Genomic DNA, 18,643 nt, shown 5'->3' on the forward strand with positions numbered 1-18,643 from the left:
ATTTTGTATAAAAGTTAAACACAAGATATATATAGACAATTTTTTTTTTTTTAATTCAGCACCGAGGTTTTTAAAATTTGGTGCCATCTTTTCCAAAGGATTTGTTACAATTAAAAAAAAAAATGAATTTCGTAAGGTGAGAATGAATAACTGCTTATCCTAATGATCTTCATCACTTTTCTATAGCTTTTTTACTTATGTTTTGGGCATTATTTTCATAATTACAAAACTAGTCGGATACGTAATACTTGCCTTGAGAAAAGAGACAAGGTACGGTATATATTTTATGAAAATATTTTATAACTACAAAACCAAACTGAATTTGATTATTTGTTATGGAATTATTTTCAAAAAAATAATGCTTTATAAACCAAACGTGGATATTAAAAATACGTGTTTTTCATAAATGAGGTTAAATGACTTCATACATACATAAATCAAAACTTACCGCCGAACTCCGCAAAAAAACAAAAAAAAAAAAAAAAAAAAACAGTTCACCATGGTAGCGAATGAAAACTGAAGAAAAAATAGTTCCAAAATTTGCGCATTTAAGCTCAAGATTAACTAACAGTCATGTTAGCTCTAAAAATGATATAATTCATTGTAACAATCTATATATATTTTAAAATTCCAATTAAATCTTAATATCAAAAAAAAAAAAAAAGTGCGAAACTTGAAGTACACGGACGCGTTATTGGTGTCTGTTCTTTGTAAGGGATACTACTAGTGTACGCTGTAATAATACAGTGTGTAATCGTAATTGCTTAGAGGCGTCGTTTCACGTTGATCACAAAGTTTAGGGTTACGACTGTAACTTTTTTTATATATTGTTTTAGCACTTTTGTTAATTAGTAGAAAGAAAATGTCTATTGGAGTCCCCATTAAAATTTTGCATGAAGCCGAAGGTCATACTATTACCTTAGAAACAAATACTGGCGAAATTTATCGTGGTAAGTTAGTGGAAGCAGAAGACAACATGAACTGCCAAATGTCCAGTATTACTGTTACCCATAGGGATGGTAGAGTCACACAGATGGAAAATGTGTATATCAGAGGAAGCAAAATCAGATTTTTAATTCTCCCTGATATGTTGAAGAATGCTCCAATGTTTAGAAAAACAGACCGGCGTGGATCTCAGGGAGGTGGTCGGGGAAAGTCTGGCATTTTACGTGCCCAAGGTAAGAATATTACAATACATGTGGTTGGCATTTGAGTCTTGAGTGGATTGAGTTTTCCGTAGAACGTTACAAAATAATGAGAATATACAAAATAAGAAATTAGCTGTTTTTGTTTGAGTATATAATTAGTTAAGCGGTGTTCTTTGCTATTTTATTAAAAAATACGCGGATAAAAGTCGATGTTTAAGTCAACCTATTAGTATACAAATGAAATCAAATTTAACATAGCATCGACTTTAGAAAATTATTGGCAATCTATTTTTGTAATAATTTATTTGCATAAGTGTTTACTCCACAAGGTTAGGTTTTGCATGTAACAAATGAACAATTTTGCGGAAAGGAAATTTTTCTCATTAGATGTGCAGTTAACTTTTTTTTTTTTTTTTTTTTTCATTAGAACCTATAGTACTATGCGTGGGTTGAAGGTTGAGAAGATGAAAGAAAATACTTGTTGACATTAGACTTGAACTTGGTTCCTATGAACTGGAGATGTGCAAATATTACCCCAATTCATAAAGGGGATCAAAAGGCGTCATGGGTAATTACAGTCCTGTTAGTTTAATGTCTGTTCAAGGGAAAATAATGGAATCACGGGTTAAAGAAGTAATGCAAGGCATTTGGACAGGCTTGCAATTATACTGCAATCACAGAATGGATTTGTCGATGCTATGTCTTGTCTACCAATCTGATGGGCTACTATGATACAGTGACCAAGGAACTGGATGAAAAAATAATTTTGACATTACTGTATTTGGATTTCAGGAAGGCTTTTGATACTGTTGCACATAAAAGATTATACAAACTGGAGCAATGTGACAATAAGGCAAGTTACTGCTATGGATAAAGGGATGGTCAAGTGCAAGTAGATAGGGAGTGGTTATCAATGGCACTACTCTTTGTGGACCAATGTTATTATTGGAGTTCCCCAGGGTTCAGTGCTGGGTCAATTGTTTTCAATATTCCTCAGTGAAGGTATATCAGGCTTAATGTCAAGGTTTTCAGATGGTACTGAGGTTGGCAGGTGGTTAATGACAGTATACTACTTCGACAAGATTTAGAAAAGATGGGTCGAGAAATGGCAGTTGAAGTTTAACATTGGAAAATGCAAAGTACTGCATAATGGTAGCAGTATTCCCAGAGTAACAGCAACTATATGGAACTACAGCCAGGTTAGTAGAAAATGAAAAAGACCTGGGGGTAATTGTGCAGTTAGATATGAAATTCTTTGAGCAGTGCAGATGTTCTGCCAGGACAGCCCATGGAGTTTTGTCAATGATATACAGAAACTTTGCTAGTGTGGATAAGGGAGTGATTATCCCTTTATACAATACCATGATTAGGCATCATTTAGAGTATTGATTACAGGTCTGGATGCCTCACTTTAGGAAGGATGTATATATTCTGGAATGGGTGCAGAGAAGTGCAACCAGATTGGTGAAGGGAACAAAAAGGTACTCTTACTTAGGCTGCAGTTCTGCAAATTGCAGATCTCAAGACTAGGCACCTGTGGGAAGATCTGATTTAGATATTTAAGTCCTTCAATGGAATGATTAAGTCGAATGTTAATGGTATTCTTCCACTTGCTTAGACTACACATGAGGTAGCATAAATTCAAGTTGAGGCAGGATAGATGTGCAGAAGTTTGCCTTCAGCCAGTGGATGATTGATTGTTGGAACAGGCTTCCATCTGTTGTGGAAGTGGATGGATTGAATAACTTAAGGAAGTCAAGGGAGAAGTAGACAAATTCTTGGAGTGTACGGATAGGTGAACTTTTTTTTTTTTTTTTGATTATGATATATTAGCTTGCTTTTTTGCATCATTTACTATTACTACTATTTCTGTAGGCTGTAATTTTCAGGAAGTACATAAGAAGGCATGTTGACTGGATTTGCTGGTTTGAAAGAGAGCGGACAAATTAGGACAGTTCCCATGGAGATGTATCTGTTAGAAACCTCATGCAGCAGAAACAATGTTTATAAGATGGGTAGTTTAAAAATCTTTTTTTATCCCACTCAAAAAAATACTGTAAACATGAATATAAGATAATGGTTCCCATACTTCTGTCAAACTTGGAGTTAAAACAATATTAGCAGCTCACCTAAAGAGTGAGTATCATTGAACTCAAGAGTTTTCCTATTCTTTTTGCACATTTAAAGATTTTTACACATGGTTTTAAACCACTGACATAGGGTAATGCCTTGTATACAAGGGACAAGATGTACATACAAGTAATCTCCCTTTAAGGATCTTGATCAATATTATCATTATTTTCATGTCACAAAATGAACCCAGATCATATCTTATGGGATATTTTGTGCAGCCTACTTTTGTCTGTGCAAATGCAACCCTCATTGCTTCAACTGTTTTGTCTTGTGCCCTTCCTGGGATACAGGCTTTATAATGCTCAATGAAATATTATTGTAGGAGGGAAGATCAGGACTTCTGGAAGGCCAATTACTAGGCATTTTGAAATGCACTGATTCTCTCCATATCCATTTGTCCCCAAATAAGTCATGTAAGAATTCCCAATGCTGATGGCATAGTGGCTCCATACTGTGGGAACAAGCAATCTGGTAGAATATTCAGTCATTGGAGCTCTGAAACAAAATAATCCCCCAACATGGCTAAGTATAAAAGTTGAGTGACATTAATATCAAAGAAATAGGGACTTATCAAATGCTTACAGGAAATTGGCCCAAATCATAATGTTTATTTATGGGATAAAAGTAATCCAAATAATTTGGATTACTTTTATCCCATAAATAAACATTCCCATTATGTGCACTTTGATAAATTGCATGCTCATATGAGAAGAAATTCTTCTACATTGGGGGGGAATGTTACAAACACCAAGTAACTTTGCACATGCTACACTTCTGTTTTGTATGACATCATAACTTAGCTTGTTGATGAATGCAGGAGGGCGTGAAGGATTTCATTTGAAGATCACATGTATTGGAATGGGAGTTCAGGTAAGTGTTTTCATAGTAACTTTCTGGTGATATGAGAACTGATTCCGCTCCTGCTGCACTTTTTTTTTTTTTTTTTTAACGAAACCTCAAACGTGAAAGGTTTCAAAACCTATAGTGTGCTTAGTACTAGGTCGAAGGAGATGGGGGAAGGTATGCCAGACACTTTATTCTGGAGACTAAACATGGGTTTAATCATTTCAAGTCTCCAATAAGCAAAGTGGTGGTATTGCACAGGTTTGATGAGAGACATCACCATTATATCGCTATTGTATTAAAGAATGATATTATTAGTGTTAAGTTATATTACTGTTAGTACTGTTCTTGCTGTGTCTGCAATTGTCCAGTCAGCCCTTATTTTAATATCCAGAATCGATATGAGCCACTTATGTACCCATTATAACATTGTCATATTAGGAAAGGTTTCTTTGTTGAATGTTGCAGAAGTTACATTACTGTGCTTATAATCTTTGCTGTTATTGCTGCTTTTGCATTTTTATGGTAATTCTAAATGTGAAAATGTGGTTAAAGAAGTTTCTGTTTATACTAGGGTGGTCTGTGACATATACATATCATTTGTGGCCTGTGCAACTCCTTTTACTGGTTTGCTTCACAATATGAAATAAATAGCATTAAAACACACACACACAACTGATTTGGAAAATCTAAAATGAAACTAAACGTATGGCAGAGCTTACATGTCCCAAAGGGTGTTGCCAGATTTTATCATATCAGCATTGTTTTCACTCTGATTTCGTTTCACTGCATGTACTGATGTAAGGGATTGATTACAATACAATTATTGAGTAATAAATACATAAAAAAGTTGACATTTATTTCTTCATATTCCTCATACTTTGAGGCCAGTGAGCTATAGACACTTTTTCCCCCCTCTTTGAAAGCCAGTAACTGACCTAATTGATTTCAATTAGCCTTCATTAAGCTTGAGTCTAGTAATGCACATCTTGTTCATGTTTTTGATCCAAAATGAAGGAAATTGTGAACTCTTGCATTTACCATCAGCTTAAAGATAAGGAACGAAAAAGGTGGGATATTGAATTATTTTTGGCATGTGTATAGTGTGCTTGAATCAAAAAAAAGTTTGGAAATCACTGATATAGTAAGGCGCAATATAGCCGAAACTGCTCTTGCGCCATTAAACCTCAAACAACAACAACAATGACGACAACACTGATATAGTTTAAATTCCATTTTTATGGCCCAGGTTTCAGTGTGATGGGAACCTATTTACTACCTTTCAGCATTTAGTACAGGTAAATAGAAGCACTACTGAAGCACTTCTTGTGACATTGATTTGTGAGGATAAACATTTCATTAACTTGTATCAAATTTGTAATTTCTTTCTTTTTTATTACAAGCACTTAGCATAAAATTCCTTTACGTAATTAGTAAAAACATTTGGTTGTGTCAGGAACTAATTAGTGGGGGGAGGGATATTGATTCCAGTAGCTTCTGGATCTACCCTATGTGGTATATGACACTATTTTTACAATAGAGTGGAATTCTGCAGATAAAAAAAAAAAAAAAAAGTTGGCCACTCTTAGTTTATACTCTGGCACAACCATGTAGTTCAAAGGAATTTGCAGTTAATCATTTCGACAAGAATACAATCATTAATTATATTCAGAAATCACGTGGGTCAAACTGCAGTAAACTCAAATGCACATAGTCATAAACTCTTACTGTTGTAATATGGCTGTTACAAAGTTTCTATCTCTGTTTTAAAAAAAAAAAGTTTTCCCTTCCTTTTCGTTTTTTTAAAAAAATAAACTAGTAAACTATGTTCAAGTAGAACTTTTTAAGAATTATCGGAATTTCAGCTTATTTTCATTTAAAAAAAAAAGTCAAGTGTACTTGTCTGCATTTCAAAGTATAAATGAGGGCTAGTAGCCTTGTTCTCTGTAATTTGTAGCCATTTCATTGTACTTGTACGCAGTTGTCTCTTTCAGTAAAATGCTATGCCAAAGAAATATGATGCAAAATTTCAGAAGACAATATTTTTCACATATTGTAAAATCTGAAAAGGATCATGTTTACCTTTTGTACTATATGTAAATTTGATTTTAAGTGGTGGAAAATGCAATGTAATTGGACAAATAAGTGTAAGGACAGCATGCAGTACATAGAAAGAAATGCAAAACTAGATGTAGCATTTCATAATGGTGATGCCAAATATTTATTTACATCTTTTGTCATGGAATATAATCTTCCTCTGAATTATGCTGATTGTGCAGCCATATTATTCAGAAATGTTTCTTGATAATGAAATAGCTAAAAATTACAGTTGTGGAAGAACAAAAACAAGATGTTTTGTCATTGTTGGTGCAATTGTACAGATAGTGAGAGAAGAGGTATATGGTGGCTCTAAAAATGGGTAATTTCTGATTGCTATATATTGCAGTAACCAAAGTGATTCCAAGTTATCCCATTGTGGTGACTTTTTGTAATTAATAATAATAATAAACATATTGAAAGCAGCTTGCTCTGAGTGTATTGGAAGGAGACTATGGTACAACATTCAGCATCTTATTCTGAACCTGAAAGCATTTGGGATTCCTTTAAAAAACTGTCTGGTATTTAATGAGATACCCCAGCTGAAGTTGCAGATGAACTCAACAGTTACTTTGCATCGATATTTACAGAAGAAAACCCTTTACCTCAAAATGAGAAATTATGGGAGCGAAGTTGAAAAGAATGTAATTAATGATGTTGAAATTTTACATGCTTATTTAATGAAAAAACTTTCGAGTGTACAGGCCAGTAAGGCTCCTGGGGTTGATGGCATATACCCTATAATCTTAAGGGTGGGTGGGGGGGCAAGTGAGGGCATTGAACCATTGAGGCTAATTTTGAGAGCATCACTGGACTTGGGAGGGATTCCGTTGGATTGGAAAAGTGCCAGTGTATCTTCAGTACATAAGGGCGGTTCTAAGAGTAAAGTGGGAAATTACCGGCTGGTTAGTCTAACTTAGTAATAGGGAAAATCATGGAGACAATGATCAAGGGTGGAATTCAGGATTATTTAGATAGAAATGGAATTCTGAAGGATACTCAGCATGGTTTTGTAAAGGGAAAATCATGTTTAACTAATCTGGTAGCTATTTTGGCAGGGTCACTCATGAGCTGGATTTAGGGAATAATTTCGGCATTGTTTATTTAGATTTCATCAAAGCATTTGACTCAGTCCCATGTGAGCAGGCAGTTTATAAGTTGGAACATATTGGAATTGCAGGGAAAATCCTTAGATGGATAGTTGGATGGCTTCAGGGCAGGAAGCAGAGGGTTGTGATAAATGGTTATTCCTCAGATTGGTTTGATTTAAGAAGTGGAGTTCCCAAGTATCAGTATTAGGACCACTGTTTTTGATTTTCATAAATGACATTGATGAAGGGATAGAGGGTGTGATGTCTAAATTTGCAGATGATGTAAAGATTGGTGGAATAGTTAATGATTACTGCCAAGCAGAACTTCTTCAGAGTGACCTAGATAAGTTTCAGGGATGGTCAGAAAAGTGGCAGCTATGATTTAATGGTGCCTCCATAGCCAGGTGGGCAGGAGCAGAAGTGCGTAGCACACGCTTCTTGATTAGACCAGGGTTCAAGCCTGTGACCACCAAATACGGAGGATGCGGAAAGGTCGGGGAATGACCACTGCATATCCCCGGAGCAATATGACCTTAGTTGCTAATGCTTCTAAAAACCAAATAACAAACAAACAACAAACTATGATTTAATTCAGCAAAATGCAAAGTCTTACACCTGGGGAACAGGTGTAAGACAAAATAACTTATACACTTGATGGAGTTGAACTAAAGTCAGTAGTAGAAGAAAAGGACTTAGGAGTTACAATACAGTCAGACATCAAGTTCTCTGAGCATTGTAGACAGGTTGCAAGGAAGGCCATGGTGTCCTATCAATGATTTATTGAACCTTTTCTACTAGAGATAAGAGCATCATAATCCTATTTATAAGACTATTGTTTTACTATTTTTGGAATACTGTGTTCAAGTGTGGAGACTGCACCTAAAAAAGACAACAAGCTTCTTAAATTACCATAAATTCAAGTTAAATTAAATTATGGTATATTCAAGTTACGGGGGAGATGTTTAGACTAGATTGCAGGAAGTTATATTTTAGCCAGCGAGTAATAAATTACTGGAATAAGTTACCTACATGGGTGGTTGAGGCTGACAGTTTGGGGAAATTCAAGGGTCAGCTGAATTACTACGGGTGGAGGGAAGCACATAGGTTATCTATTTCCTTTTCTCTTTTTATTATTTTATTTACTTTTTGCTATTTTATTTATTTTTGCTATTTATTTTATTTTATTATTATTTATTTTGGCTGGTGCAGCATAAGCCATAGGCTTCCTTGCACCATGTGGCCATTGATAATACTATACCATGTGTAGGGTGTAGAACACTTTTTCAAAAATGTTTGTTTCACCCAGTTATGATGTTCTCTGAAAAAAAAAAAAAAAAGTTATTGCACACAGAATAACAGAAAAACATGCAGTGAACAGTAGCTAAATAAATTTCAGTTCTTAGTAACTACTGCATCCTTATTACTGTATTCCGAGTATTAAATTTCTTTCAGCATGCAAAAGTGACCACTGATCTGAGGTTTGCCTAGTCAACAGGTGTGAATGTTAAGTTTCTGAAGATAGTTTTTTGGGATATAATCTAAAGAACTTGATACTACACATTTTGTTCTCTTTAAATATATATATTTAATGGACAATCTGATAGTGGTATTTAACAAAAAAAAAATAATAAAAAGTACAAATTTCGAAGATTGCCATTTAGAAACCTTTCATCACATAAGTATACTTTAATCTTTATAATTTTTAATGGTGGCCACTGCTGTAACTAAAGTCAAATCTAATTAACAGATTAAAATTCTCGAAAAACATATTGCTTTGTGCACTAGTTAAAGTTATTGGGTTTTTTTTTCTTTTATTGATATAAAAAATAAATGCTTCATTCGCTCCAAATATATATATATATATATATATATATATATATATATATATATATATATATATATATTATTATTTTTATCTTTAAGCTTCCTTTTCTATAAAGACCACCATTCTTCTCTTGTTGCCTTTAAATGAATGGAATTCTTTGGGCATATAGAAGTAGAGTAGAAGTAACACTAACCAAATGATGCCAGAAAGCAAGCTTATATAGCATCAGCCAGAAAAAAAAAAAAAAAAAAATGAAACCAACACGGTTCATCCATCCATACCATCCAAGAATTTGTCTAGTTCTTCCTTGAATTTATTCAGCCCATCCACTTCCACAACAGATGGAAGCCTGTTCCAATAATCAACCACCTGCTGGCTGAAGGCAGACTTCTGCACATCTATCCTGTAAGCATCCTTCCTCAACTTAATTTATGCCTCCACCATGCCTCATAGAAAAATACTGCTACAAACTTTGGCTTCTTCAGAAATGCCGAGTTGAAGTTTTTTTTCATAACAATGACCCTACCATCTAGACTTGACAGGAGCATTTCCAAAGCTTCACCAGAAAGAAGAGATCCAAAATCAGTTTTTGGTTTTTCTAACTTAAATGAATATTCTCACTGCAGCATTGCTATGAGAAATTGTTAAAATACCAAGCATGACTTTGGATAATTTGTTATATTTCAAGCTTCCTTGTACACATATCAGTTTCCCAACCAACAACCACTGTACGTCAATTCTTTCTTCTTTCATAATAGTGTCTAGTATAGTCTCTCACATTGAAATTAATGCTGCAAAACTTATATAGCTTCGTCTATTTCTTTACCTTTTAATGATATCATGAAGTACTGGAAACTTGTCTACAAAAATTTGAAATGATGCACTGCCAGTTGTTGACATTTGTGCTACCTTGGCATAAACATTTATACACATTTTTCAATGGGAACTTACACCATGTAGTCACATGCAACAATCAAGTACTTCTTCACAAGCAAAAGAACAGAATATTCTTTTGTTTTAGACTAACCACAACCTTGGCAACAGAAAGGCCTACAACTAAGTCAGAATCATCCTTTTAGTATAGTCTACAATGGTAATCAATTTCCAAACTGGAAGTGGAAGATTTGATATCTGTAGGTAAAATGAATTTAAATGTAACATTCTTTAACATATCTAGGAATAATGACCTCAGCAGAATGTGAAGTATGCTTGATTGAAGAGTGAAATTTGGATTTTCAAACATTGACATAACATTTAAAAGAAACAAGCAAATTACTTTTTTGAGTCAAGAGAAAAACATGAAGAGAAACTTTCTGCACAAGTGAGGACAACATGCTTAGAATTATCAGCTCGCTTGGCCTGTTTAGGATTACTTCATAAGTTCTTTTTCTTGAGTTTATCAATTTATCTCCTCCCAAAACTTAATTATCATGAACTGGATCCGACAACACACATGGTAGAGCAAGTGGTAGAATGTCATTAACATTCAGCTTACTCAATCCATTCAAGGCTTTAAACAACTCAGATTTCCTTGCAGATGTCTAACCTTGTGACACTGAAATTTGCAGAACTGGAGCCTTTCTAAGCAAGAGCACCCTGTTCCCTTCCAGTCTGCTTACCCTTCTCTGTACCCATTTCTAAATTTTAAATTACAGTACTTTAATAGTTCAACTACTATTAATTACTACCTATTAATTTTCATAATGAAATTTACTACTATGTAGAAAGAAGTACTAAAAAAAGATTTAAACAATTTCGGTTGATTCATGCCACTGAAATACACTTTGGCCATTAAATCCATGGTTAAATGTCTATTCAAGGACATTTAACCATGGATTTAACTGGACTGGTAGAACAGTGGCAGTCTTTGACAAAGCTGTTTAACCTGGCAGTTAGGGCACCTGCATTTGTAGTCAAAACAGCAGGGCACCACAGGATCTAATTTCTTAATTTATTTTTTTATTTTTTAATTCTGTTTGAATAATGCAATATTTCATATTTTCTTAATGGATTGCTGTGCTTTTTGTCTAACTTTTTGACTTTTAAATTTTTTTAAAAGAAGCAGTGTTTACACCTGTTTAAAAAAAAATAAAATTAATATTGCTTAAAATTGCAAAAAGAAAATTTCTTTCAAATTTGAGGTGCTTCATTGCATGCAAAAATTGAAACTATTTGTGTTGCTTCCCACACAGTAGCAGTCATTTTGAGAGAATAATAGGTTTTTTGTTATCATTTTTATGATGTGAAAACAAATCTTTGAAAACAACTACGGTAAGACAGATATTTGCTGGCCTAGTGGGAGAGGGAAATCAAATTACATGAAAGTCAAAAAAAAATTCCACAGCATTGGTGCTTGTCTAGTACAATGCCATTCTTGAAGCAAAAATGATATCAGAGCACCTGACAGTTTCTTGTCTCCAATTTCTATGCAAAAACTTTAAAAAAAAAGTCAATTCAGAAATTATTGTAGTAGAAATTGGACTATATTTAGGATGGCAGAAGAAAATTCAAATTTTTAATCATCAAATAATGGTTAAAGCAGGAATATTATTTTGGAGGTACCCTTCCATCAGTGACAGAAGAACACTGAGAGCTGAACTTTTTCAATAAGATCATTTTAACTTAAAGGTAAAGTGGGTGGGGGAAAAAGCAGTATGAGCACATTTCAGAGTTACCAAATTGAAAGTATAACAAGTAATCACTAGTGAGTTGAACTGGGTCATGTTCAGATCCAGTTCATGATAATTAAGTTTTGGGAGGAGATAAATTGCTTAGGATTACTTATGAAGTAATCCTAAACAGGCCAAGCGAGCTGATAATTCTAAGCATGTTGTCCTCACTTGTGCGGAAAGTCTCTTCATGTTTTTCTCGTTGACTCGAAAAAGTAATTTGCTTGTTTCTTTTAAATGTTATGTCAATGTTTGAAAATCCAAATTTCACTCTTCAATCAAGCATACTTCACATTCTGCTGAGGTCATTATTCCTAGATATGTTAAAGAATGTTACATTTAAATTCATTTTACCTACAGATATCAAATCTTCCACTTCCAGTTTGGAAATTGATTACCATTGTAGACTATACTAAAAGGATGATCCTGACTTAGTTGTAGGTCTTTCTGTTGCCAAGGTTATGGTTAGTCTAAAACAAAACAATATTCTGTTCTTTTGCTTGTGAAGAAGTACTTGATTGTTGCATGTGACTACATAGTGTAAGTTCCCACTGAAAAATATGTATAAATGTTTATGCCAAGGTAGCACAAATGTCAACAACTGGCAGTGCATCATTTAAAATTTTTGTAGACAAGTTTCCAGTACTTCGTGATATCATTAAAGGTAAAGAAATAGATGAAGCAATAGAAGTTTTGCAGCATTAATTTCAATGTGAGAGCGTATACTAGACACTATGATGAAAGAAAAAAGAATTTATGTACAGTGGTCGTTGGTTGGGAAACTGACAGGTGTACAAAGAAGCTTGAAATATAACAAATTATCCAAAGTCATGCTTGGTATTTTAACAATTTCTCATAGCAATGCTGCAGTGAGAATATTCATTTAAGTTAGAAAAACCAAAAACTGATTTTGGATCTATTCTTTTTGGTGAAGCTTTGGAAATGCTCCTGTCAAGTCTAGATGGTAGGGTCATTGTTATGAAAAAAAATTTCAACTCAGCATTTCTGAAGAAGCCAAAGTTTGCAGCAGTATCTTTCTTGAAGCAATCAAAATCATTTGATGACTGACAGAAAATCCAAACAAATCCACAGAGAGAGAAATTCTAGGTAAGCTCACGTTTGAAAGTATCGTACTTGTAAAGAATCCTGTCTATATTTTAATATAAAATGCTATTTTTCTAGTACAGTGTGGACAATAAAAAACTGCTTTTTCTGAAAAATCCCCTGTTTTCACACATCAGTCCCTGCAGCAAAGGCAGAGTAATTGATTGTTGGAATAAATTTCCATGTGTTTTTGATGGTGAGTAGTTTGATTAAATTTAAAGGAGGATTGGATTATTAGAAGGGATGGGAAATTAATTTTTTTTTTATGGCTTATGCTTTATAAGCATCCTTCCATCATTTTGTCAATACTAATAAACTAATAATATGTAAGAGAGTTATTTTAACTTCACTGCATATAGCTTAGCACAATATTCTCTCAACCTTTTGTACGGCATATTTCTTTATTTTAATAAAAAAAAAAATTGAAATGCAGCATGTATTTCATCTTTCTGCACTGAATTATTTATTATAAACAAATAATATAATTGATCATTATGTATTTAGTAAATTGTTAATAAAAAATAAAAAAACTTTGAAAAGCAGCAACTTTCATATGTACAGTGCAGTGGCATATCATCCTATAGGCAAAAAAAACATCTACCTAGGGCCCCAAAATCACTGTTTCAAAAACTCATTGCTGTTTTTAACTAATGTTTTTAAGTGATTTTTATTGGAAACTGAACTTTCTACCTGCCAAGGTCAATGAACTCTACTTTAAGATTAATTTGAATTTTTTTTTTTTTTTTTTTCAAAAATGGTTTTACCGATTTTGATTAAATTTTATATTTAGTTCTTCCTTAAATAGTTGAATTAATTGAAAAAATAGACTACCTTGTATGTAACTGGCACCTATGCTTAAAGTAGTGCAGTAGCAGAGAGAAGGTAGCCATGATCTTATCAACAGGTCTTGAGTGAATGATCATGCAGAACTGAGGTGCAGCAGAATAATTCGGCAGTTTTTGATTTTAACGAGTGTAAGAAACAAAAAAAAACGAGTGAGAACATTTAAATATTGAGTGACAGAAGAACACTGAGAGCTGAATTTTTTCAATAAGAACATTTTAACTTAAATATTGTAGGTATTTTAATTTGTTTTAAAAATATTCATTTTTATTTTGTTTTATATTAACAAATACAGCAGATACCCGATATATAGCAATAAACTCATGGTTTCCATTTGTTTCTTAAAAAAACAAACTTAATAGATGGATTTCTTTAATTTTACTTCATGTAGTTCGGGAATTCCCCGCTCAAATTGGGATGTCTGGCAACCCTGCTTGTATATCAACGTGATATATTAATGTGTTGGTCAGTTATGTTTGTCGTCGGGGGTTTTTTTTTTTTTTTTTTGTGGTAGTGTAGTATTTATTTTGTAGGATCAGTTGATTCCTCAGTTCCTCCTATAATGCATTTGTTGTGTTATATTGGGTTTCCATTGTCTATTACTTTATTAAAAAATTTAATTACTTAATTAAAAAAAAAGTACAAAAAATTTTAAATTGTAAGATATAAATCTAAAAATATCATATTTTTATCTTAAGGCCAAGAAAAGAATGTATGAATCTGGTGCGCAGAAAAGGAAAAGGTTAAAAATTAGAGAAGTGGAATTAAAAACAACAGCAAAACTCGTTTAAACATTTTATTTCAATAAAAAATTGAGAAGCATCTCAAAATGACACCCGCATCATTACAACAGAAGAAAATAGTGTAGACAACTCCTACCTCTTTGTTATCACCAGATGACGTTATTGACAATAACTCTTTCGGCATCACATAGGAAGACAATGCCAATAATGGAACAACCATATCACTCTCTGACGCTATTAATTATACTCCGGATACGATCAGACATACAGTAAAAATATTGCTTTTTGGCCAAAACCCATCACGAACGACTTCCTTGAATTTTGGCCTTTGTTAAAAACCACAAAATGTAGGCAACATAAAAAAATTCAAAAATAGATTTTAATGAAGGGGCAAAATAGTTACAAGAAAACTAAACGAGTGACATTTCTATTTAACTAGAACTGATGGTACTCAGGAAAAAAGAGAATGGTTAATATTTTCAGAAACAACAAAATCAATATAAGATTTCTATAATTTTTAGTAATTTCAAAATCAGTATACTGTTTTATTTGCAATTGTTGGCAGCCAAATCGAATGTATTATTTACTGGATATCATGATTGGAAAAATATAGGTGATATTTTAAAAAGGCACGATAAGTCTAAAGAACATAAGGAATGTATGTGTGTGTACTTAAGTGCTCAAATAGTGTAGGAAGAATTGATTCTGAGATGATAAATGCATATGCAAAACAAACAAATTATTGGCATGAGATTTTTAAAAACGATTGTTGCTACTATGAAACTTTTAGCTACATTAGGATTGGAATTTCGAGGGTGTGATAGTTCACACCCTCGAAATTCAAATTCCTCGAAGCAGAATTTGATATCTTTTTAAAAACTCATTTAGAAACTTATAGAAATTGTGGTAAAGGACATTTAAATTATCTTTCACATAAGAAATACAATTATTAACAATATCAAAAATGCTAAATACTTTTCACTTATTGTTGACTCAACTCCAGATATAAGTCATGCAGATTAGTATATGCAGATTTTGTTTATCTATGTATCTTATCATAAGATACATAGATAAACAAAACTAAATACAGGAATGTTTCTTGTTTTTCATACATATCGAAAAACATGATGCTAGTTATTTAGAAAATATAATATCAACCTTAATGGAGTATGGTCTAGATATTCAGAACTGTCATGGCCAATCTTATGACAATGTGGCAAATATGTCTAATACAACGAATTATAGATGAAGATAAGGGCCATAGTAAAAATGCGTTTTTTATTCCACATGCAGCTCATACCTTAAATTTAGTTGGAAATTCAGCTGCAGAATCTTGTTAGAAGTAGGTCATTTTTTCAATTTTATTCAAAATTTATTTGTAATTTTTTCTTCATCAACAAAGAGATGGGATCTTTTAATGAAGGCAAACTCAGAAAAAATAAAACATTAAAAAGAATTAGTGATACCAGATTCTAGCTGTTAAGTTGAATTTTTTTGCCATAAAAGAAGCTTTATTTACATTCTATAATGATTTGAATAACAAACCTTTGACAAAATTAGAAGCAAAAAAGCTGTATGATTTCTTTGAAGATTTTGAAACAACTTTTTCTTTTCATATGGCATTCAATTCTACAGCGATTAAATTCCACAAATAAAAATCTTCAAAACAAAGACTCAGAGATTTATAACATGCTGTAAATCTTTTAAAATCATTATCATTATATATATATCAGACATTTGAGGTAACAATGAATTTTTCGATGCTATAGAAATCGAAGTTTATGCATTAACTGGCAATAAAGATTATAAATTGGATAAAGTTAGCAGTTGACAGAAAATTGCACTTTGATGAAAAAAGAGATTGGGGTGTGCAATTGATAGGCAAATAATCATTTGTTGTTTAAATGTTATTTGCAATAAATTGTTAGTAGAAATTAACAGACTTGTTGAGGCATACCAAAATATTTTAAATTATTTCAATTCCTGTTTTGAAGAGTTAAGAAGTAATTAGATTAGAAATTCACGTAGACAAGAAAAATTAAGTAATTTGTATTGAGAATGATATTACAAACAGGATTGATGAACTGATATACAATTTCTCAAGTACAAAAAGTTCAAATAAAGTAGTGTAAAAATACTTATTAGATTAAGTGTATGTATTATTTCTGGGTTAGATATTTTTCTTCTTATGTCATATAATTTGTTAGTTTTGTTGTCACAATACAATGATATTGAAAATGTTCTTTATTAGTTTTTTCCTTAGATGGGGCCCCAAATTCCATTTTGTCTTGGGCCCCACGAAAGTATAACGCGCCACTGGTAGTGTACATATGTACACTCCTTAAACTGAGAACTTTTCCTTTCTGTGCATCCACCATATTGCAAATATATTTAGTGCTTCAGCTACAATACATAATAAGTCTTTCCATTAGGAGTTGTTACCTTTGGGTAGACATGAAGATAATAGGCACTATGCATATGTAAAATGAATTTATAGTCATGTATAAAATATCATGCATTCGTATACTCTAAGCAGAATTCAAAATAAGTTAGGTAATGTATGTGTTTCATTAAATTTCAAGCTTGTTTTTTAATTGACTTTATTTTCTCTATGTAATTCATAGAAAAGTTAATATTCATTTCTATTAATTATTAATTAAGTAATAACACAAAATTAATTCTTTTCACTTTACTGCACCAATTTCATATGTGAAATGCTTAAACCAAGAATTTTTCTTCCCTGTACATTGCCATAGATAATGCCCAACATTTCAGCTATAGTACTGTATAATGGATAACCTATATGATATGCATGGAAAGGGAAAAAAAAATAAATAATTTTCAGATTTCTCTGTCTAGTTTTAATGAAATTGGGATAGCTTGACAAAGCTTCCTGCAATTAATAAAAATGAAAAGCAACTTTTCTCTCAATTACTAATTAACACAAAAGTAATTCTTTTCGCTTCACTGCACATACATACCTCATGTAATATTCTAATTTTTTTCAGAAATCAACAAACATTGGAGTCCGTCAGGCTCTACACTGCTGTTATTGTTACGATTGGTGGTGCTACCACTGTAGGATTAAAATAGATAATCATTTTCATTGATTTGTGTCTTCAGTTCTTGGAATATAAAGTATAAAAGTTGATTTTTTTTTTCTTTTTTTTTTTTTTTTTGTGATGTTATTATTACATTCTCTTTTGATGTATCTTGTGCATAATTACAAGCTGTTTATTAGCATTTCTACAAACAATACTTTACATAGTAAAACTAGCAAAGTTATTTTGGTTATTTTCCATATGAGAATTTACTGATATGTGAACCTTATCTTTTTAGCTGCAAGAGGACGTGGCCGAGCTAAAGCACTTTTCCAAAGGAGAAAGTAACAAAAAAAAAAAAAAAAAAAAAAGCCCCCCCCCTCCCGAAAAAATGCATGCTTCTCATTTATTAGTACCTTGATCCACAGACTTATGTGATTTCATTCCTGAAATTTGGCCATTTGTGATACACATTAAATTCACATTGTTTTCAGTCATTACGTTGAAGTTTAATTTGCATCAGTTTTCATTATTTGTAGTCATGAAAAAGTTAATAAAGTAATTTCTTACTTAACCTCTTAATTTTTTATATGGAATTATCCATTTTTTAAATTTTTATTTAGAATCCTTGTTATACTCGATGCAACCAAACTAATTATTATGGTTTATTCAAGTGGAAAGAAAGAAACTTATACATCCAAAATTTTTCCTATCCCTCCTCCCAATTCCTGTGGGAAATCTAAGATCTAAGTAGGTAGTATCTTATTCATTGGTCAGATACCACCTTACTTATTCTTTGTACCAAAAAGATACGACTATTGCCCTTTTAACATGGAGATCAGATACTGATCTCTATCTTCAAGGATTGATAGATTCTTTCTTGACTTGAGGAGGGGGATATTCATCTGTAGTCATTTTTATGGTTATATGTTTGCAGCTATAGTGTTTGTTTCTGAAGACTGCCATAATGGCCATCAGTCAATCCTGGATGGTAATAGTAATTTTGTGATATCATTGTCAAAAATAAAGTATATTCATTACAAAGAGATTTTTTTTTAATATATTAACTTTCACAACTACAAGTCATGGGATAATTTTCTACTCAT

General features: G+C 32.5%; 1 protein-coding gene across 1 annotated transcript; it reads left to right on the forward strand.

Annotated features, from left to right (window-relative positions):
• The first annotated feature begins 704 nt into the window (after positions 1-704).
• LOC150088730 (small nuclear ribonucleoprotein Sm D3-like) lies at positions 705-17,907 on the forward strand. The gene is made up of 2 exons (XM_090370882.1): positions 705-1,178; positions 17,836-17,907. The coding sequence occupies exons 1-2, from the start codon at positions 863-865 to the stop codon at positions 17,883-17,885; spliced, it is 366 nt and encodes a 121-aa protein (XP_090227008.1). The 5' UTR covers positions 705-862; the 3' UTR covers positions 17,886-17,907.
• The last annotated feature ends 736 nt before the right edge of the window (positions 17,908-18,643 follow it).

This window comes from Mastigoproctus giganteus, chromosome 3 (genome assembly GCF_048544385.1).
Source record: "Mastigoproctus giganteus isolate SK-2022 chromosome 3, ASM4854438v1, whole genome shotgun sequence".
NCBI classification, from domain to species: Eukaryota; Metazoa; Arthropoda; class Arachnida; order Uropygi; family Thelyphonidae; genus Mastigoproctus; species Mastigoproctus giganteus.

Coding starts and splice junctions, on each gene's coding strand:
- LOC150088730 (XM_090370882.1), top strand. CDS start 863: ATGTCTATTGGAGTCCCCATTAAAATTTTGCATGAAGCCGAAGGTCAT. Junction 1,179..17,835: donor TGGCATTTTACGTGCCCAAG/GTAAGAATATTA, acceptor TTATCTTTTTAG/CTGCAAGAGGACGTGGCCGA.